This window comes from Vombatus ursinus, unplaced genomic scaffold (genome assembly GCF_900497805.2).
Source record: "Vombatus ursinus unplaced genomic scaffold, bare-nosed wombat genome assembly UNPS02014863.1, whole genome shotgun sequence".
Classification (NCBI taxonomy): domain Eukaryota; kingdom Metazoa; phylum Chordata; class Mammalia; order Diprotodontia; family Vombatidae; genus Vombatus; species Vombatus ursinus.
Genome location: NW_020954641.1, coordinates 7897532 through 7919852, shown reverse-complemented (window position 1 = coordinate 7919852; position 22321 = coordinate 7897532). Strand labels below are relative to the sequence as shown.

The window sequence follows — 22321 nt, the reverse complement described above, 5'->3', positions numbered from 1 at the left end:
TATAATTATATATTTATTATGATAAAACTAGAATTGTTTTATATAAGTATATATAAATTTAGAACTTATATAATTTTATAATTAGGCAAATTTATTGTAATTATTTTATATAATCACATTAATAATAATATTTGTTGTTGACTTGCCCTCCCTGCCCTGGTACCATCTACCAATCCACATTTCTAGAAAGGCAATTTGGTACAGTGGGGAAGGCACTGGGGTTACAGTCAGAGGACCTGGTCTTAAATCCCTGGCTCTACTACCTGAGTCACATTGGGCAAGTCAGTCTGTATGGGCTGCAGTTTTCCTCAATTTTAAAAGAAGGGGGTTGAAACAGATGGTCCCTAGAGTTCCTTTCAGTATTAGATTCTATCACTATAACAATTAATAAATAACTATTTATCAAAGGGATTCCCATCAATTGGGGAATGGCTAAGTAAACTGTGGTATATGATTATGATGGAATATTATTATGCTATAAGAAATGATAAGCAGGTGGATTTCAGAAAAACTTGGCAAAACTTATATGAACCAATGTGTAGAGACATGAATAGAACCAGGAGAATGTTACACACAGTAACAGCAATATTGTTCAATGAAGAGCTGTGAATGATTTAGCTATTCTCAGCAATACAATGATCTAAGACAATCCCAAAGGACTAATGATGAAGCACACTATCTGCCTCCTGAGAAAGAATACATATTGTTTGGATATAGACTGAAGCATGCTATTTTTCATTTCCTTTCTTTCATTCTTTTTCTTTTGAGTCTTCTTGTACAAAATGATTAATATGGAAATGTTTTACATGATTGCTCATGTATAACTTACGTCTGATTACTTACCATCTCAGGGAAGGGGAAGGGGAAGGAGGGAGACAGAGATGTAATTTGGAACTCAAAACTTTAAAAAACCAAATGTTTAAAAACTGCTTTAACATGTAATGGGGGGGTGAGGAATAAAATATATAGTAAATACATAAGCATTTATTAGGTACCTACTATATGCCAGGCACCATGCTAGGCACAGAGGACCAAAAATACTAGAAAACATCCCTGTCTTCAAGGAGTTTACTATTCTTTTGTCACTAGAGCCCCCTACTACTCTCAAAGGCAGCAGAGCTACTGTCGGTGCAAGATTCTGTGCCTAGGTCTCTGAGGTCTGTGGTACAAATGAAGATCACAACTCAGAGTCACAGAAACTGAATCACAAGAGTGACTCTGCCACAATCTGTGTGACCGAGAATAAGCCATGAAGCCCCTCCTAGTCTAAGCTTCCTCATCTGTGAAATGGGGTAGGGGTGGGCTAGATGGTCTCTTGAGGTGCCCTGAATCTCTAGCTCTGGGATACCACAATCTTCCTTCCTGCCCTAAAGAGTCAAAGGTGCTCTCCCCACAGAGTCAGCAGGAGCTGCCATACCTCCTCTTACTGCAAAAGTGTGTCTCTGGCCAATCTGCATACAGATAAAATTTTCTGTATTGATACATACTGACTAATAAGTAGGTGATTGAATGCCTCCTATGTACTCAGTGCTACGTGTTTCTCTTGACCCCAAATGCTGACCCAGGGAGTTTTTTAATGGTGTGCACATCCCTGGATCAATAGAGTTACTCTGTGCTGACAGAGAGAAATGAGTCCTTACATGCTGAATAGTGAGTGGGGGATGGGGAAGGATCAACGCTTCAGAGCTGGAAGAGTCCCTAAGAGATCAGCTAGTCTAGTCCAAATCCCCCTCCCCATTTTACAAGGAAGAAAGAGGCCCAGAGAGTTTAAATGACTCACTCAAGTTTATACAGGTAATAAGCATTAGAGGTTAGATTTGAACCCCTATCCCTCTGACTCCACAGTAAATGCCCTTTCTGCTGTATCAGAAGAGGATACCATAGCCAAGTATGATGGTACATACCTGTAACCCCACTGAAAGGCTGAGGCTGGCAGATTTCTTGAACTCGGGAGTTCTGAGCTGACAATTGGGTGCCTAAACTAAGTTCAGCATCAATATGGTGAACCCTAAGGAAGGGAAGGAGGAAGATGATGGAGAACCAAGCTGCCTAAGAAAGGAGCAAAGTGGCCGTGATCAAAAACAGAGCAGGTCAAAATTCCTGTGCTGATCAGTAGAGGGACTGAGTTCATGAGTAGGTCCTTCCAGCCTGGGTGAGATGGGAAGACTCAATCTTTAAAAAAAAAGGGGGGTGGGTGGGGTGGGGGAACATCACAAAAAGTATTTGTCTCCTGACCCAACATATGAGACAGACATCTGGCCTTCTTGAGCGCTCAGTGCATAGAGCACCGGCCCTGGATTCAGGAGGACCTGAGTTCAAATCCGGCCTCAGACACATAACACTCACTAGCTGTGTGACCCTGGGCAAGTCACTTAACCCCATGACCTAAACAGAAAATAAAAACAAAAAACTTGAGTCCTGCCATAGTTGCATTCTGACTCTCCCTCCTCTCCAAAGGGCAAAGCTTTTGAACCTCATCAGGATTTACACAGTTAATCTGTCTGCCAAGGAGGAAAATAAAATGCTCCCAGATCACCACCCCTCATGCCAAGTTTCGGCTGAATGACAAATGAAACAGCTGAGTTTCAGAACAAGCAACATAATGATGGGAAAGATTATGGAGTAAAACAGTGAATGTCAGAGCAACATCGGAAGACACCCATTTAATACTCTCTACCCTCCACACGGAAAAATTTGGCAAAGACACTCAACCCACTTAGGCAAAGCTGATCATGTGGAGTCAATCCAAATTTGGGGCCCCTGGAGAAGGAGACAGCAAATAAAAGTAAAAAACTGGGGTTGGCCTCAAGGGAATTAATTAAAAGTTTTGGGCTTTAAACACATAAATGTGAATCTATGTGAAGGCAGGGGACTATTTAAGAGTGCCACCCTTTGAAGGAGATTCAGGGACAACAAATTCTCACTTGACACTGATAAGCAGGATCCAAATGATGACAATGTTATCAAGAAGTGTTCTACCTTATTTGTCCTACAGTGGCTATGGCATCCAAATTTTTTTCCTTTTCTTACCATTTTATAAAATGCAGAATTAAAAAAATATATATATACACAAAAACTATAATAACAGAACTGAAACAAGGATCAAAAGGACACCAGACTAGGAGGAATCAAAAAACCAGTAACGGTCCAGAAGAACAGAGAGTAAAGCTTACCTCCAGCCACATGTCAATCAGAGATACAGGGGACTCTCAGGGCAGAATTTGGTATTTCTCTGATGGTGGCAACAATATCAGGTGTTTTTTCTAATTTTTCCTTGTTAGAAAGGAGGATTCGATCAGGGGAAGATAGATATTTTTAAAAATAATTTCTTATGGTGTAAAGATTGCATTCACATATCATAATTTGTCTAGCATTTCCTAACTGATAGATACCCCCTTTGTTTCTAGTGCAACAAAAAAAGTGCTGCTAGAAATATTTTGGTGCACATGGGCACTTCCCTCTATCTTTGACTTCTTTGAGGACGTATGCTAGAAGTAGCATTGATGGGTCGAAGAGCATGTATATAGGGTAATGACTTTGGGGGCAGAGTTCCCAATTGTTTTCCAGAATTGCCAGACTAATTCACAGCTTTTCCAACAGAATTTCTTTGTGCCCATGGAAGGGTGTGTTATTTCCAGAAATGACTGTGATGTAAAAAACAAAAGGCATCAAAAAAAAAAAAAAAACTCAGAGAGGGAGAGAGAAAGAGAGAGAGGAAAGAGATCAAGACAGAGAGACAGAGACAGAGTAAACAAGCTGGATTAAATAATTCTATAAATCTTCCACTGCTACAAATGAAAATTTAAAAAACCCGAAGTTTACAAAGTACTTTAAAAATTTGAACTTATTGATGTCTTTGTTTTTATATAATAGTCATTTCCAGATTTTACACCTCCACTATGGGAATATTCCCTGATAAAAAGAAAAAAAATTTAAGCAAAACCAACACACAGCAATTATGTATGAATCATTCCACACCTATTGCCCACCACCTCACCAACAAAGGTGGGGTACATGTGCCTTTTCCCCACCGCTCTGTGAGTTTTGTGATGGTGGGATGGTCCAAGTAGCATTATAACTAGGATCTTAGGGGCTCTAAGGCTGAGGAGGCACCAAGACATGGCAGAAAACCGGACTTAGAGTCAGAAGAGCTAGGTCTGTATGTTGCTTCTGACAAGTACTATCTGTGTGACCACAGGAAAGTCTCTTAATCTCTCTGAACTCATTTCCTCATGTGTAAAATGGAGATCATATTATTATTACTACCTTTCACATCGTTGCAATGATAAAAGTAATTTAAAATTTTAAAGCACTACAAAAATACTAGTTGTGTTTATTAGCTGAAAGAACAGTAACACAGAAGTCAGGAGACACTAATCATAGGTTCTGCTACTCACCTGTCATGTGATCCTGGGGGCAAGGTCACTTCACTTTTCTAGGGCCTATTTTACTTATCTGTCCAATGAGGAGGCTAGCCCAGATTACCTCTGAAGCCTCTGGTCCAGTGCTCACATACTCAAAGAGTGAATTCCCTGTGTGAAGTTGGGCTAGAGCCCTGGAGCCAAGGAAGCTTTAGACCAGGGCTTCTTAACCTAGGGTTCATGATTTCAAAAAAATTATATTCACTAACCTCTAATTGAATTTTGGTATTTCCTTTCATTATGAATTTTTAAAAAATATCTTAAGGAGGGGTCGTTACACTTCACCAGACTGCCCACAGGGTCCCTGACACAAAAAAAGTTAAGAACCTCTGTTTCTGAGGAAAGGTACTCTGCAAATACTGAGTGTGGTCAGGGTACATAGTGGGTATACTTCATCTGATAATGAATTTTAAATGGCCTCGTCACACATCATAAGTAACATTGTTATTTAATTCCTTACATACCTTATGTCTTGTCTTCTTAACTAAGCTATTAAGTCCCTCCAGAGAAAGGGCTGGGTTTTCTACTCTATATTCCCCAGAGTATCTCCCACAAGGTTGGGCAAAAACTATCTGCTAAATGGTTTGGGGCCTCAGCAACTGTTACATGAAGCCCCACGATGTATAGAACCAGCAGGTTCTGATCAAGGAACCAACAGGCTTTCAATTGCTTTAGAGGCCATGTGCAACAATCTGGACTGCCATGTATGACAGGCCCTGGGAACACTACACATGTTACAGAGTTTGTGTGTTGCAAACTCACATGAAGATAATAATAACCCCCTTGTCTGTACTAGGGTGCAGTTTTCAAAGCCCTTTCATCAAAACACCTCTGTGGGGCAGGGAGTGTATTATTATGCCCATTTTATGGGTGACACTGAGGCCCAGAGGGGTTAGGTGACCTATTCACAGTCACATGGAAAGTGTGGAAGCCAGGATTCAAACCCAGGACTTGTGACTCCAAGTACTCCTATTATGGCATTGCAGCCACTCACATAGCAACATCGAGAGAAACATCACTGGCATAATGCACTTAAGTTTCAGGTTCTTTGCTAAAATATTTGTGCATTATAAGAGGCAGCACGATATAATAGATATAATATTGAACTTGGAGTCAGTCCTACCTCTGATGCTTACTGTGCTATAAATATAAGCAAGTCACTTTATTTCTTAATCTCCCTGTTTCTCAATCTCTTCATCAGCAAAATAGGGATGAAAATAATATCTTTAGTAGCCATATCACAGTTCTCACGACTGTGATATGTGAGAACTAAATATTGTATGTAAAGTACTTTACAAACTTTAAAATGTTATACAAACATCAGCTATTATTACCGATTATCATTACTAGCTGCCTACTGGAAATATCATCATCATCTTCATCATCATCTTCATCAAAACAACAATAGCTGACATAAGATTTACAAAGTATTTTATAAACATTTCATTTAATCCTCAGAACAATCCTAGGAAGTAGGTATTATTATTATTATTATTATCATCTTATTATCATTTCACGGATATGGAAAATGAAGCCGACTGAGATTAAGTGATTAATCCATCACACAGCTAGTAAGTGTCTGAAGTTGGATTTGAACTTAGGTTTTCCTGAGACATGCCAAGATACACTCTAAAGAACTATCTCTCTAGAAGTGAGAGAGAGAGAGAGGGATCGGTCTCAAGGATAAGGGAAAAAGCAAAAGAGAACCCTGCTTCTGATGAAATTATGAACTGGTCCAGTTGTTCTGGCAAATAATTAGGAACTATGAAAGAAATGTGGCTAAACTCTTTGTACCCTTTGAGCCAGTAATCTCACTCCAAGGCACAGACCCTGAGAGGGTAAAAAAAAAAAACACCATAAAAAAAGATCTTATACATAGTATAACATTCATGGCAACACTTTCTGTGGTAGCAAAGAGCTGAAAAGAGAGTGGGTGTCTGCCAGTTGTGGAATAGCTGAACAAACATACCAGGAACATAATGAGATATTATGCGTAGTTAAAAAAAAAAGGGTAAATATGAGAAATTCAGAGAAACATGGGAAGCTTTGCAAAAATGCAAATGAAAATATCGAGTAATCAAAGAACCAACTGACAATTAAACATATTTCCCTGTTCTCAGCCAGGAGGGCAGAACAGAGTACATACTGTCAAAGTTGTCATTTATTGCACTGGTTGTTTTTAATTAACTAATTTTCTTTGTTATAAGGGAAGCAGAAATAACTTATGTAAGAAAAAAAAGTGAAGGCATCAAGAATATTTATCTTTTAAAAAAAGGACCCAGACAATCTAAAACACCAGCACCCAATACAAAGGTCACTGAAAGTCAAAAGGATCTAAGGTTTGGGTGCTGGGCAGTCATAACTTTAGTTTCTGCAACAGGGACACAGGGAGATAAACACTGAGAACTGGAATACCAGATAAGAAAAGAGAAAGGCCTTCCAAGAAGGAGAATGGGGGAAAGAGCTAACAGAATTAACTTATACATCAGAGATGTATAGAGCAGCTAAGTGGTACAATGGATAGTGCCAGGCCTTGATCCAGGAAGACTCATCTTCCTGAGTTCAAATCCAGGCTCAGACACTTATTAGCTGTGTGACCTTACCCCGGGCAAGCCACTTAACCCTGTTTGCCTCAGTTTCTTCATCTGCAAAATGAGATGGAGAAGGCCATGGCAAACCATTCCAGTATCTTTGCCAAGAAAACCCAAATGGAGTCACAAAGAGTCAGACAGGACCAAAACAAATCAACAACAAAATCAGAGTTGTATATATTCTTGGCAAATCAAGAACTTAGGAGATTATCAAACAATCCCCAAATAGTACTAAAATAAAGCCAAATGAAAGATGCTTGGAAAGAACAATGGATTTGGGGAATCAGAAATCCTTGCTCTGCTTTTTACTAACTTCACGATCTCAGGCGAATCATTTAACTGCTCTGAGTCTCATTCTCAGCATTTTCCTCATTGGTAAAGTACAGTGGACAGCACTTATACTGCCTAACTCACAAGACTGATGTGAGGAAAGTATTCTGTAAACTGTAATAGAAATGGGAGTGGTTGTTCTATTGAAAACTACATTATCTCTACCCTGGAAAATATCAGTGTCAAATGGAAAGTCCCACTCGTAGTACGGGGTGGGAAGAGACACTGACTGCATGCAGTGATGGTGCATGGGGTGAATAGGGCATCCCTGCCATCTTCAAACAGCCAGTCAGCAGATCTCTACAGGAGGGGATCATGGGAGAGATTTTAGCGTGGTTTTGTTGTTGTTGTTGTTGTTTAAACTAACCTCCCCTTCAGGGACAGTGGTAAATAGAGGACTGCCTGACAGTGGAATGGGGAGCAGTGTGCAGAAGGAAAGCTTTGTGTGATGCTGACCAAGCTTAACCTTTTAGGGGCCAGACAGACATTAAGTGACCTATCAGACCTCTTGCTGCTCAAGGAGAACCAGTGACTCCCTATTACTTAAGGCCCATCACAAGCTGGCCCTTTCCTGTCTTCTTACATTTTCTCCCCCATCCCTCACCCCCACTGCTCCCCACCCTCATCTGTACCAACCAACCTCACTGGCTTCCTTGATGTTTCCTGAACACAACATTCTGGCTCTGGTCTCCCAGCCTTCCAAGAAGCTCTCCCTCATGCCTGGAATGCGCTCTCTCCTCCCCTCTGCCTCTTAGTTTCTCTGCCTTCCTCCAACTCAGCTCAAATACCACCTTCTGCAGGAGGCCTTTCTTGATCCTTCCTGCTTCTTACAGATCACCTTCCATGATGTCTCCCCCTTTAGAATGTGCCTTTCTTTGTGTACCCAGCCTGGTACCATAGTAAAGTACATAAATGCTTGTTGACCAAATAAGTGACTCACTATCTCAAGAGGCAGCAGGTTCCAGTGGAAAGATCATTGTATTTGGAGGCAGAGATCCTGAGATCAAATTCTGCTTCGGACACTAATTTTCTGTGTGACCATGGGCGAGTCACTTCATTTCTCTGGGCCTTAGGTTTCCTCATCTGTAAAATAAGGTCGCTGGATGACCTCTAAGGTTTCTTCTGGATCTGAATCTTTGTCCTATGATCAATTTAGTAGTCTTGTATAGAGAGTAGCATCTTTGAGCTGGGAAATAGAAATGAATTTTTGTTTGTTTGTCTTATCTGAATTTTTGTTTGCCTTATCAAGAAAAGGGAGAGAGTAGATAATGGAGAAACAGAAAAAGAGGAGGAGAGAATATAAAAAGACAAAACAAAAAAAGATATAATTGATCAGATAATGGAAGTGGTAAAGTAGAAAGTCAGATGATGACTGACAAAACAGTTCACATTTATAGCTCTTTAAGATCACATATAGTGTGGGGTAATGCAGCAATTCTCAAAGTGTGTGGTCTGATGGATGCCTCAGGGTCCCTAAAACCTTTCAGGGTATCTGCAAAATCAAAACTATTTTCACAATTTTTGTTATTGCTGTTCAGTTATTGCTTGTTCAGTATTGCTGTTCATTCTGTTGTGTTCGACATTTTATGACCCCATGGACTGCCGCATTCCAGGCCCTTCTACCCTCCACTATCCGCTGATGTCTGACTACATTCATGTTCATTGGTTCCATAACCATCTATCCATCTCATCCTCTGCTGTCTCCTTCTCTTTTTGCCTTCAATCTTTCCCAACAACAGGGTCCTTTCCATTGAGTCCCATCTTCTCATTATGTGGTCAAAGTATTTAAGCTTCAGCTTCAGTATTTGACCTTCCAGTGAAGTGTTTGAATTAGTGTCTTTAAGTATTGACTGATTTGATCTCCTTGCTGTCCAAGGGACTCTCAAAAAGTCTTCTCCAGCACCATCATTTGAAAGGTCAAATCTGTGGCGTTCAGCTTTCACAGCCATACAGTGACTGGAAAAACCATAGCTTTGACTATATGGACCTTTGTCAGCAACGTGATGTCTCTGCTTTTTAGTATGCTGTCCAAATTTGCCATAGCTTTCCTTCCAAGAAGCAAGTGTCTTTTAATTTCATGGCTGCAATCGCTGTCTGCAATGATCTTTGATATCTTTCATAATAATACTAGGATGTTATTTGTCCTTTTCATTCTCATTCTCTCTCACACAAATGTACAATGGAATTTTCCAGAGGCTACATGACCTATGATGACACTATCATTCTCATGGCTAATGGAATGTGTCTGTGTATTCTTGTGTTTTCTAGAATTTCATAAGGTAGTAGGGTTAGAGTACAAATATGTCCATTTTTAGAAATTAACTCAATAAGTTCTCAGTACTTCTATTGTGCTCTTAGTAGCGATCTTTGGTTATACTCGTTATAATCTCTGTAACATCATAATCAACCAGTAGGTTGCTATCTTCAAATCCCAAAGATTTCCTTGTGCTATGTGAAAACTTCGTTGTCTTATTTTGCAACATTTTTCAAATATATTTCTAAATGTTTAAATTTTATCTAAGAATCATATTAGAATTTAATAATATTTTATTTTAAAATAAAATTTACTTATGTTTTCCTCAAATTTAAGGATGGATCATTGGCTTAAAAAGAAAGATTAGAAGATTCACTTCCTCAACCCATAGTATCTACATGCAAAGATGCTGAGCAAGATGACTGACATATTAGAGAGTTCTTTGACTCACAGAAAGGAGAAATTGACTCCAAAGAAATGGGGCAAAATTGAAAATATGAAATGAAAATTGATAAAAACCCATCTTTCCCTCAGCTTTATAGATGTTAGTAAGCAATGAACCAATATTTTCCAAATGGCTAATACATATTACAAAATTATACATGACTAAATGATCCATTTGAAGTACAAGACAGATCAATGGTTTTTAATGTAACTATGAAAAGTTCATTGATGTAGTTTCAAATTCCATATTGCAAGTTATCTTTAAGAAACTGCCAGCTTTGGTATATCAAAGAATAATAACTACAATTATCTGAAATGCAATTAAAATACTCCTCCCTTTTCCAACTATATCTTTTGGTGAGGCCTGATTTTTTTCATATGCTTCAACCACAATATATTGCAACAAATAGAAGCAGATATGAAAATCAAGCTTTCTTTTATTAAGTGAGACATTAAAGAAATCTGCTAAAAATATGTAAAACTGCCATTCATTAAATCAGTCATGAAAAATGTTATTTATGTTAAGAAGTAGTTGGTTTTTAGTGTTTTTAAAAGAAATTCTTTTAAATTTATAAGTTTTAATTCCTAATACAGCAATTATTGAAGGATGTAAATCACATAAAGCTCTTTGGAAGGGTCTTCAATGATTTTTAAGAGTGTAAAAGGGTCCTGAGACAGAAAAAGTTGAAAACCACTAGTGTAATGAATAGAGAGGCATCCTAGAAGAACTATGTTCAAGTCCTGACACATACTGGCAGCATAACCCCAATCAAAATCACTTATTCTCTCAGTACTCTAGGCTAATGGTTCTCAAAACACAGTCTGGAAACCCCTTGGGGTACTCAAGACTCAAGGAGTCCATGAGGTCAAAATTATTTTCATAACAAGACTAAGTCATTTTAATTTCTAATATGGTCAATATGAATAGGCACTGCCGATGTAAGCAGAAGCTCTTGTGTGTGTATGTGTGTGTGGGGGGGATTCAATAATTTTTAAGAGTATAAAGGTATCTAATGGGAGCTATGGGGAGGAGGAAGGGGGAGTGGAGGGAAGAAAAAAAAGAAAAAAAAGAAATTTACATGATAACTTTATTATATATTTAAAAGGAATAGCAAGTTGTACCTAACAGATTTGCAGTTTCATGTGCAATCATCTTTCTTCTACTGTTAGAGAAATGTTTGTTTTATTTTACAAATTAAAAATAATTCTTTTAAAAAAAGAGTATACACTCACTAGCTGTGTGACCCTGGGCAAGTCACTTAATCCCATTGCCTAGCCAAAAAAAAAAAAAAGTGTAAAAGGGGTCCTGAGCACAAAATGTTTGAGGGCCCCTGCTCCAGGCAACTAAAATGGAGATAAGTTACAGAGAAGGTGCCAACCTGAATTGGTAGAGGGAGTCTCCTCATAAGGGAGCTCCATAAAGCAATGAAATCACTGGTGAAGTCCCTATCCCTTTAAAGTTTATAAAAGCACTTTTTTTCCAACAACAGTAAAACTGATCTAGGGCTTTCCCAATTTACAAAGTCTCCCTCTTGGTCCTCTGTCCACATCCCTCCACTCCCTCCTTGCTAGTGCCTTCCCCTCTGAGATTACCTTCCATCTAGTCTATATTTATGTTTTAGAAGTAACTATTAACATGCTGACTCCTCCAAAAGAATGTGAGCTCCTTGAGGGCAGGAAGTATTTTTGTCTTCCTCCCAGTATTCCTCACAGCACCATGCCCTGGTTTCAGGTCCTAACCCAGCTACATCGCCTCAGATAAGTCTCTTTCCTTATATGGGTTTCTGTTTCTATATCTTTATAACAAAGAGGTTAGACTAGATGATTTCTAAAGTCAATTCCAGCTCGAAAGTATATGAAGGAGCTCTGAATTAGAAACACCCTTAGAGAGAACAAAGAAAGAAGAATGGGACCCTGAGGTATGAAAATTAAGTTCTTGTTATAGCAAAGAACTGGAGACCAGCAGAGTGCCCATCAACTGGGGAATGGCTAAGCCAATTATGGCATAGGTATATGATGTAGTATCATTGTGCTATAAGAAATGATAAAAGGGATGGTGTTTCAGAGACTTCTACAAACTGCTGCAGAGTGATCTATGCAGAACTAGGAGATGAATTTATGCAATAATAATAACAACATTGTATAAAGAAAAACAACTTTGAAAAACTTAAGAACTCTGATCAATGCAATGACCAACCTGGATTCCAGAAGACTGATGATGATAGAGAAGTGATAGCCTCAAGGTTCAGAAGACACACATTTTTGGACATGATCAATGTGGGAATTTGTTTTGCCTGACTGCATATTTGTTACAAAAACAGCTGGGTGGTGAAGTGGATAGAGCACCAGGCCTAGAGTCAGAAAGACTCATCTTCCTAAGTTCAAATCTGGCCTCAGACACTTACTAGCTGTGGAACTCTAAGCAAGTCACTTTCACCTGTTTGCCTCAGTTTCCTCATCTATATAATGAGCTGGAGAAGGAAACAACAAACCACTCCGGTATCTTGGCCAAGAAAACTACAAATTGAATCACAAAGAGTCAGACGTGACTAAAATGAGTGGACAACAACAATATTTGTTATGAGGGTTTTGTTTGTTTTTTACTCTGGAGAAAGATGGGAGAAGGGAGATAGTGAATCCAAAAAGAAAAGAAAAGAAAAAAGCGTACTGAAGCATTTTTAAAAATGCATAAAAAAGAACAGAAGGCGGTTCAGAAAGAATCACAGACAACAGGAGAGCACTGAAAGTTACATGTTGAATTTATTAAAAATTTTAAAATAAATGCAAACTCTATATAAGACAATGTATAAGCATATGATGCTCATTTTATTTGGTATTTGTTAGTTTTAAAATAAAAAAAATTTGAAAAGAAAAGAAAGAAGGCCTCAATCTTTGGAAGCATCCCTTAGCTCACAACACCTTTCCTTATTTCTCCAGTTCCTTGGGCTATTTAGTCCAGTGATCATTCAATTTTGCTCGAGCTCTATGGCACTGGGCCAGCAGCATCCATATATTCATGAGACCTGGGAGAAGACTAGATAGAAGTGCACCTCTTGGTTTCATAGCAACCAGGGGCCCCACCGCCCAGTTTCCCTTGCCTGCTTCCTTTGCTACCTCAGCAGATACCACCACTTCCTCTGCTACTGTGGCTATCCTGCACCTCCTCCCTGGTGCAAGGTCTTGCTAGTGGGGCCCGGGGTAGAGCTGAGGGTTGGAGGTGGGGTGTGATTATTGAAGGAGTATGAGTATAAGAAGTGCTCTAGGATTAGTAGAAGTGTTTCAGGCACAGAACATGAGAGTCCAAATGCAGGCAGGCATCCCCAGGTTAACTGCTAGTAGCCCTTCTTTGACCACTCCTTGACAGATACACAGCTTTCTTTTCTCCTTCCTCTATATGATTCTTTCTCCTGTTTCCCATTCTTCGTCCTTTCTATCTTCCCTTTTCTTTTTTCCTTCTCTCCTTCCCTATGCCTCAGACCTCCATGGGACAATCAGAAGTAGTCCTGGCATTTCTTTTTTTTTTTTTTAAGGCAATTGGGGTTAAGTGACTTGCCCAGGGTCACACAGCTAGTTAAGTGTCAAGTGTTTGGTCTGAGGCCAGATTTGAACTCAGGTCCTCCTGACTTCAGGGCTGGTGCTCTATCTACTGCGCCACCTAGTTGCCCCTCTGGCATTTCTTAATTATACTGATGGAACTCAGCACCCAAGCCTTGATCACTAGGGTCCTTTGGACCAACATGCCATTAGCTGCCCTGAGGGAATACATCATGGTGCACTGAGGGTGAGCAGCTGATACGAACAGTTCTGTTGTTTCTGGGATTACAGGGAAATCCCAGGGCAGTGGAAAGAGTGCTGGGTCTTATGTTGAACATCCTTAGTTTGAATCGCAGCTCTTCTACTTACTACCTTTGTGACCTTGGGCAAATTCCTTAGCCTCTCTGTGCCTCAATTTTCTTATCTGTAAAATGGGAGGGCATGTACTATATGGCCCTTCCAACTCTGTATCTATGATCCCACTTTACTCTAACAGGAGATGTGACAGTGATATCAAAGAAATAGCCTCCAATGGGGGCATGCGGCCATCCACGAGCTAGCCCCCAGCACAAGAATGCCTGCTCATGCAGTACAAACATTTACAGAGGCAGCCCAGAGAGAATCCTTGTATCTCCCATTCCAGCACCATGGGGGCTATGAACTGAAAGAGCTTTCAAGTTTTATTCTCAACCCAGAGGTTACTGGGGAATCTGGAGATTCAGGCCACTCTGGAGGTGGGGGGAGGGCAGGAGGGGAAAGGTAGATATTTAACTCTCTTCAAATCAACTTGTCTTGGGTTATAGCTATTTCCCTGGTACAGACACGGACCTAGAGCAAAGAACTCAGTCCTCCAAGTAGAAAAGTCAGTTCTTCAGACCCTACTGAAATTCTAAAGTCTTAACCAAGTACAATCTCCCAGAAAGCTCAAATAATCTTAATTTTTTAATTGCCAGGAGCCTATTTAAATGGTGTGGCCTTCTGTTTGAAAAAAATATATATATTTTGTTTAAAGGAAATAAGGTTACTGCCTTTGTACAGATCCTTTTTCCGGAGGGGGTGGGGGGTGGGGAAATAGCACATGAAAGTGAGAATCCTCTAGTAGTCAGACATAAAAGGAAGTTGAAAAACATACTTTAAAAATATTAGGCAGAAGAGAAGGGTAAAGGAAAAGGCTTCCTCTTTATTAGACAAAGAAGAAAAACTCTTATCAGATAACCCTGGAAAGGCAGAGGCTTTTAAAACTTCTATTTTTTAAAACTCTTGTTTTCACTGAGAGATCAGTCACAATTTGACTCCTGGTGCTGCCATTACCACACTTCAGTAGGGAAGAATTCCTACTTAAGGATCACTTCAAAATGTAAGTTTGGCTCTGATCTGCAGGATGTTTAAGGAAGTGGCAGCAGCCAGTGGAAAGCCACTAGAAGATATCTTTAACAGCTCCATGAAGGAGTTCTGAATTGCCTCCAAACTAAAAAAAAGGGGGGCATAATACTCACTTGCTCATATAGGCAACATGATATACTGGAGAAAAAAAAATAAAATTTAAAATTTAAAACAAAACACTGAATTTGGAACCAGAGAACTTGGGTTTCAGTCAAAGCTGTACACTTATATAACCTATGTGACCCTACTCAAGTCACAACCTCTCTGGGTCTCAATTTCCTTATCTGTATCATAATGGATTTGGATTGCATTCCCTTTTGGTTTAAAATCTATGACAATTTTCAGGAAGGGAGAAGAAAGACTGGAAATATACCTGCTACACCTTGGCATGAATTTAATGTCCATGCCAAGAAAACACAGAAATTGATTTTTTTTCAAATATCTATTTATAACCATATTGAACACCATAAGCGGCTAGCTAAAAATACCTCGCCCCTTGGAAAGGCTGGGTTTGTTTTTTTTAAAGGGACTTGACATTTTATACTGCTCCAGAGGGAAGAAATAGGGATAACAGTTAGAAGCTACAGGAAAGCAGGATTCAGCTCAATTTAAAAGACAAACTTCCTAAGGAATTCACCTATCCAGCAATGTACTGGGCTACCATCTAAGACAGTGAACTCCCTATCACTGGAAGTGTGCAATTAGATGCTGGAAGGCATTTGTTGAAAATGGTGTAGAAGAGATACCTGCTGAATGGGAAGGTTGGACCAGATAACCTCTGAAGTCCCTTCTAGCTTTAAGATTTTAGGATTGCCTGGAAACAAACTATGCAAGCATAGATCAAGGCAGGACTGGTTTAAGCAAGCATGGCACAAGACAAAGTCATCTCTAAATGTTAGACTCATGCAGGGTCAATCTTCCACTTAGAGGAAGTAACCACCTGAAGAGAATTTTAAAAAACTAGGCAGCAGTCACTGCCATCCACCAGCCAAAGGAGTCATGTGTTGTTAGAGTTTAAAAAGTGAGCAAGATACTTAGAAGGAAGAAGGTCTGACCATGTGACTCCTCTGCTCAGTAAATTCTCATGGCTCCCTGTTGCCTCTAGAATCAAGAATCAAGCACAGACTCCTCTGTATGGCATTAAAGGCCCTTTACAACCTGGATCCCATCCACCTTGCCAGCCATATGATACATTACTCTCTTTTACATGCACTATGGTCAAACCAAATCAGTCTTGCTTTTCCTCACATCCACAACATTCCATAGCTTATCCGCATGTCTTTGCACAGGCAGACCACCCACCCCACCCCACCCCCCGGCCCCCACCCCATGCCTGGGAAGATGTCCTTTTTCTGTTTCTTAGAATTGCTAGTTTCTTTCAAAGCTCTGAAGTACCACCTTCTACATGAAGCCTTTCCTGAATCCCAAAGCTTTAGTGTTTTCCCTTCCAGAACATGTTAACTAGTATTAATTTCCTACAGAATTCTGTACATCCCCAATAGAATGTAATCCTCCAAGAAAATGCAAGCTCCTTGAGGACAAGGACTGTTCCATTCTTGTCTTTGCATCCTCAACTCCATTCTCTTTTAAAAGCCCATAAGCTATTACAAGTAGCTGAAATTTCAACCGTGTGATCTTAGGTTAGTCACTGGGTAAGAAATTAAGGTAAGCCTCATTCTTCTCATCTGTAAAATGAAGGAGATATCTTTGCATTGAATTCAACTAAGCTGAATCAACTAAGTAGTCTCTAAAGTCCCCAGATCGAAAAGTCTATTTTATTCTGAGAGTGGAAAAAGTCTAAGGGATTATGATTAAGACAAGGCCAATTCATTATCTGGGACCAACTCACTAGCTCAACCTAGAACCCAGATCATAGGTCTGTAAACAACCTTCTCGGTCACAATAGCAGTTCCTAGAGAGTTGGTCCCCAGGATCAGCTTTAGGGGATCAAACTTCTCGTACCCTGTTTCCTTTCATCTTGATTTTAGAGCTAACACTTGGAACCTGATTTCTTTCATCCTTGACTCCCTCTCTACTGAGGCCCAAAATACAGTAGGGCGGTGAGGGTTGGATGAGACTGGACTTGCTTCTAGAGTCAACGCGTCGCTTCAAGCCCCTTCCCCCATCCCTCTTAGACTTTACTCCAAGGTAGCTGGAGCAGGGAAGGATCCGCGGCTAAAGCCAACCTTGCCAGGTCCAGAAGACCATCCTCGGGAATCGCCCCGAACTACTTTGGCATCTCCTCGCCTCCCCATGCATAGTTCGTTCTGCCAACTATCTTTCGGAACTGCCCCCAGACCTTGCGACAGTCCCCGGGCCCTGGCCCCGGCTGTTACAGCGGTGAGCACCTTCCGCCCCTGCGCCGAGATTTCCAGGACCCCATAACTCGGCTCCCGGCGTTATTCGCGAGGTGCCCAACACACCCTTTGCCAGCCTCCCGCACCCACCTTGTAAACTTTACCGAAGGCTCCATCGCCCAACTCCCCGACGATCTCCCACACTTCGTTTGGGTCTAGATCCCGACGAACGTGCTCATATTCTCGGGATTTTCTCTTCTCGAAGGTGGACAGCCTTAAGATACGGCGGAAGTTGGCAAAAGCCATGGTTCGTTGGGAACAAGCTGGCTGGGGGGCGCGCGATGCCGAGGGCGCCTAGAAGCCGCTAGGGGCTAAGCGAGGTGGCTCCGGCCCCCAGCTCCGCAGGGCGGTGCCAGCCTCTGCACCCCGGCGGCGAGCGCAGAGTGAGCAGGGGTAGTGGCGGTGGTACGACCAGGAGACCGCAGCTCAGCTCGCTTGGCACCTCACGTCTCCCAGGATCGAGCTCCTCTTCCACCCCTCCAGGGTTCGCGAACCCCGCAGTCAAGTGCGCCGCTGGAGAGGACGAGGGCTGGGGTTAGGACTCTGGGCACCCGGAACAGAGCAGGCAGTGGAAGTAGCCTTATCTCCCACAAGTGATCTCCAAACCGCGGCAATTTTGTCTCCAAATCCCAAGGCGCAACTGCGGCACGCGCCCCTTCCTCGAGCAACACACCGGCATCAACTCCGGCACACCTCCAAAATCCAAGCTCCAGAGCGGGATAGGTCGGAGATTCTGAACCTCAGTCCCGGAGCCCGCGACTCCACCTGCAGGGAGGCCAGCTGCGCCACGCCCGCTTCTCATTGGCTGCTGGAACCAATCGACCCCGCCCCCGCGCCGCAGGGCCCTCTGGACACTGTAGTTACCTGACTACCTCTTTTAAAGGGACTGGTTTGAGGTTTGGCAGAATTTACGGTCACAGGAGCATATATTAAGAGCTGGAAAAGACCTTGGTCGCCGTGAAGTCCAACTCCCTTATTTATTTTACAGATGAGGAAACTAAGGCCCCAAGAAATTAAGCAACTTGCCCTGAAATCACACAGCTGGGAATAGCTGGAAACTATGTTCTCTTTTTGTTACTTTGAAAAGTGAGCCCTTGCAACAGGACAGAACATGGGCTTGGAGGTCATTTGGACCAAATCCCGCCAACCCTTTGTATTTTCAAATGGAATAAAATGAACTATTGTAATACAGTGGTGGAATGAAATTCCCGAGGGCATGGGTGGAAGAAGAAAGGGTTGATGTTAGGGGAAACTTAGAACAGGGTCCTTAGAGGGAGAAGATGAAAATGGTTGAGTAGATGTAAAAAGCACCCTACCTCCCCTCCCACCCAACATCCGCCTGGAAGGCTAGAGATCACTAGCCCAACCGCTTCATTTTACAAATAAGGAAACTGAAACAGTTACTGAACTTCTAGTGCAATTTTTTTTTGTTTTTTAATTAAAATCACTTATTAATTGTTTACTAACGGCCAAGCGGTGTAGAAATACAAAAGCATACAAAAGCAAGACTGTCCCCGTTTTGTTCCGACTGGTAATTTCATCTGTGTAGGGAACTCTCAAGCAGGTAACTCATAACAATGCAAAATAATTTCTGCAGTTTACACTTGCCTGAGGCACTAAACCTAAGCAACTTCTGTCTAGAGTCTCACAGCCCACATGTCAGAGGTAAGACTTGAACAATCCTTTCTGATTCTGTGGCCAGTTCTCTACCTATACAAGCAACCTCCTAGTTACAATAGTAGCTCAGAGACAGTTCTCAGTTCCTTTATCCTATTTCCTTTCGTCTTTATAGCTACCATTTATCCACCCTGAGATTGATTCTCACCGCTAAATAATTCATTCTCATTCTTTTCTCTCTCCCCCACCCCTTTTCTTTCTCCGGTCTTCTGAAGCTGAGAGCACCACTCCATCATAGTGGATGATTCACTTAAGGCCCCTTCTACCAATTGCCCACATCCGACTCCGTTCCAAAGTTAACTGGAACGAAGGTAACTGAAGTCAGTCTTACAAGGCCAAGTGTATGCTTCAGCATCTCAAATGGCTACTATCCTCCAAGCCATAGGTCACCTAAAAATGTTGCACAAATGGCTTGGAATTTGGTGGGTAACTGCCCTTCCCTGTTGTCATAACAGTAACAGCAAGCAGCAACAAATTCCTCAGTGTTTCTATACTACCCCCTTTCTTATCCCCAATTTCAAGTATGTACCTTTCTTACAGCCTCTAGAAACCCAATTCAAAGCTTATCTAAGATGAACTAAGAGAATCCTTTCTTATGCTGGCCGATATTTTTCATACATGTAGGATTCTGAAAGGTTTGTTGAATTCTTATGTGAGATTTTAAATATCTGTGGAATATAGTGGAAGCCCAAGAGTAAGAATCAACTATCACCAAAGGATCCACATGTACAAAAATATTTAAAAATATTATAAATATTTATAGCAGCTCTTTTTGCAATGGGAAAGAACTGGAAATTGAGGGGATGCTCATCAATTGGGGAATGGCTGAACAAGTTGTATTATTATATGAATGTGACTTACATGAACTGATGCTGTCTGAAGTGAGCAGTACCAGAACACTGTACACAGTAACGGCAACATTGTGCAATGATCAACTATGATAGACTTAGCTCTTCTCAGCAATACTATGATCTGAGACAATTCCAAATGACATTCATGATGAAAAATGTTATCCATATCCAGAGAAAGAACTATGGAGTCTGAATGCAGATCAAAGCATACTATTTTCACCTTTTGTTGTTGTTGCTTTTTCTTTCTCTTGGTTTTTCCCTTTTGTTCGGATTGTTCTTTCACAACATGACTAATGTAGAAATATGTTTAATATGACTGTACATATATAACCTATATCAGATTGCTTGCCATCTTGGGGAGGGGGAAGGAAAGAGATGGAGGGAGAAAAAAGTTTAAAACTCAAAATCTTATAAAAGTGAATGTTAAAACTTTTTTACATATAATTGTAATATATACATATAATTTTATATATAATTGGAAAAACAAAATACCATTACAATAAAAAAGTGAATGTTGAAAACTTTAAAAAATGTTTATGATTGATTGTTTAAAAAAAAAAATCAACCATCTCTACCCTACACAGGGTTCATACTAATTTACATTTAGTAAATAGACCAATATTGGTCTTGATGACTTCACCCTCCCTCTCTCATCCCTTCCCCATCCGGCTGGACCATCTTTCTAAAACATTGATATGGTTTGGTTTAGCTTGCTCGGGTATCATCCTCCCAGTTTTTTTGGTTGTTGTTTTGCCTATTTCTCTTTGTAGAAAAGTCATTGGTTTTTCTTTATCTACAAGTTAAATACAAACTCTTTATCCTGGGATTTAAGACCCTCCATAGTTTTTCCATCTTACTTTGAATTGCTCCCTTACATACCACCCAGCCCAACTAGTTTGTTTACTATCCCCTAAATATTCTTTTTAATTTCTCACCTGACTACACAACCCTAAGAAATCTGTCCCTCCACTGGATCCTGTACCCTACATATCTATTCCACTCCTTTTGACACATTATATAGAAAGCTATGTACTGATCCCATTCTAATCTATGTCTTTGTTACCTTGCACATAACAGGTGCTCAATTATACTTGTGGATTAATTTTGGAGCTGTCTCTCCTCTCCACTCAAGCAGGAATACATCTCTTTTTATATTGCATCCTGAAGAACTTTGCTAAATCTTAAGTGACAGTGAGATGTGTGTAACCATATGTGTGTGTATACATATCAGGGATTGGTATATAGTTTGAGGAACTAACCACTTCCTCTGACATTTTAACCAAGGCAATTTCTTAGTAATGATAAGAACTCTGAGACCCAAGTCGTAATTCCAGTTCAAAGGCAGAGTTCTCTATTCTATGTTGCCTACGTGACCAGTTACAAACATAACCAAATAGTGACAAGATGAAAGTGAAAAATGGATCATTTCTATGGTACCTATACTTGGATAAAATATACTGTTTACTATCAGTGAGAAATGTCAAGGCACTGTCGGAATATTTTCAAGTCCTTGATGTGCACAAAAAGCAGGCTCTGAATGGTAAGTATCCTCAACTTCATTGAGTCATTTAGACATACTGACTTGGTTCAGAGAACTGTGGGAGGCCTAAGGAGAGATATTAAAATTAAGTTACCTGCCTTTATGGAGCTCATAATCTAGTAGAGTCCAAATGGGAGAGATATCCCTGCAGATAGTGAGACCCTCCAGATACTTTTGACAGATGATATTTTTCTGACTTCCTCAAGTCCCTGAACATTACCTATATGATGAGAACCATAATCATTCAAAAGTTTGACCTAACTATCCAGACATGGAAAACCAAGTGGATGACGAATACCTGGCCAGATAACAATAATAATACGATTGTTGAACTGCCCATATAACTCATCTATCAATAACACGACTTAGAAAAACACTGCAGACAGTCAGGTGTGGTTGTATATGTCTGTAATCCTTGCTCCTGGGGAAGGCTGAAGCTAGTAGATCACTTGAACTTAGGAGTTCTGAGTTACAATAGGGCTAAAGTAGACTGTGTTCACATTAAGTTTGGCACCAATATGGTGAGCTCCAAGAGTGAGAGTGACATTAGGCTGCCTAAGGAATGAACTGGCCTGGGTCAGAAAGAGCAGGTCAAAGCTCCTGTGGAGATCAGCAGTGGGATTAGGTCCGTGAGCGGCTGCTGCACTTCTCACATGGATGAGACAGAGACCCAGTCTAGAGAGAAAAGGAGAGGAAACAGGAGAGGGAGAAAGAAGGAGAAAAAGAGAAGGGGAAGGAAGGAGAGAGGGAAAGAAGGGAAGGAAAAACAGGAATAGGAAGGAAGCAGGAAGGGAAAGAGGAAAGGGAAGGGGAAGAGGAAGGAGGACAAGGACTATAAAAAACATGAGGAGAAAGGAAGGAAAGAGAAAGAAAGAAAGAGAAAGAAAGAGAGAAAGAGAGAAAGAGAGAGAGAGAGAAAGAAAGAAAGAAAGAAAGAAA

General features: G+C 40.7%; 2 protein-coding genes across 3 annotated transcripts in view; one reads left to right on the top strand and one right to left on the bottom strand.

Annotated features, from left to right (window-relative positions):
* STK10 (serine/threonine kinase 10) overlaps positions 1-18092 on the bottom strand; it is a 129453-nt gene extending 111361 nt beyond the window's left edge. Inside the window, exon 1 of one of the 2 annotated variants that reach the window (XM_027841968.1) lies at positions 17405-18092. In XM_027841968.1, coding sequence (XP_027697769.1) covers positions 17405-17560 — 156 coding nt within the window. In that variant the 5' untranslated portion in view covers positions 17561-18092. The remainder of the gene's footprint in view (positions 1-17404) is intronic. The other variant, XM_027841967.1, reaches the window with a different exon arrangement.
* A 2421-nt stretch (positions 18093-20513) lies between these two features.
* EFCAB9 (EF-hand calcium binding domain 9) overlaps positions 20514-22321 on the top strand; it is a 5404-nt gene continuing 3596 nt past the window's right edge. Inside the window, exon 1 of the mRNA XM_027842025.1 lies at positions 20514-21382. Coding sequence (XP_027697826.1) covers positions 21247-21382 — 136 coding nt within the window. The 5' untranslated portion in view covers positions 20514-21246. The remainder of the gene's footprint in view (positions 21383-22321) is intronic.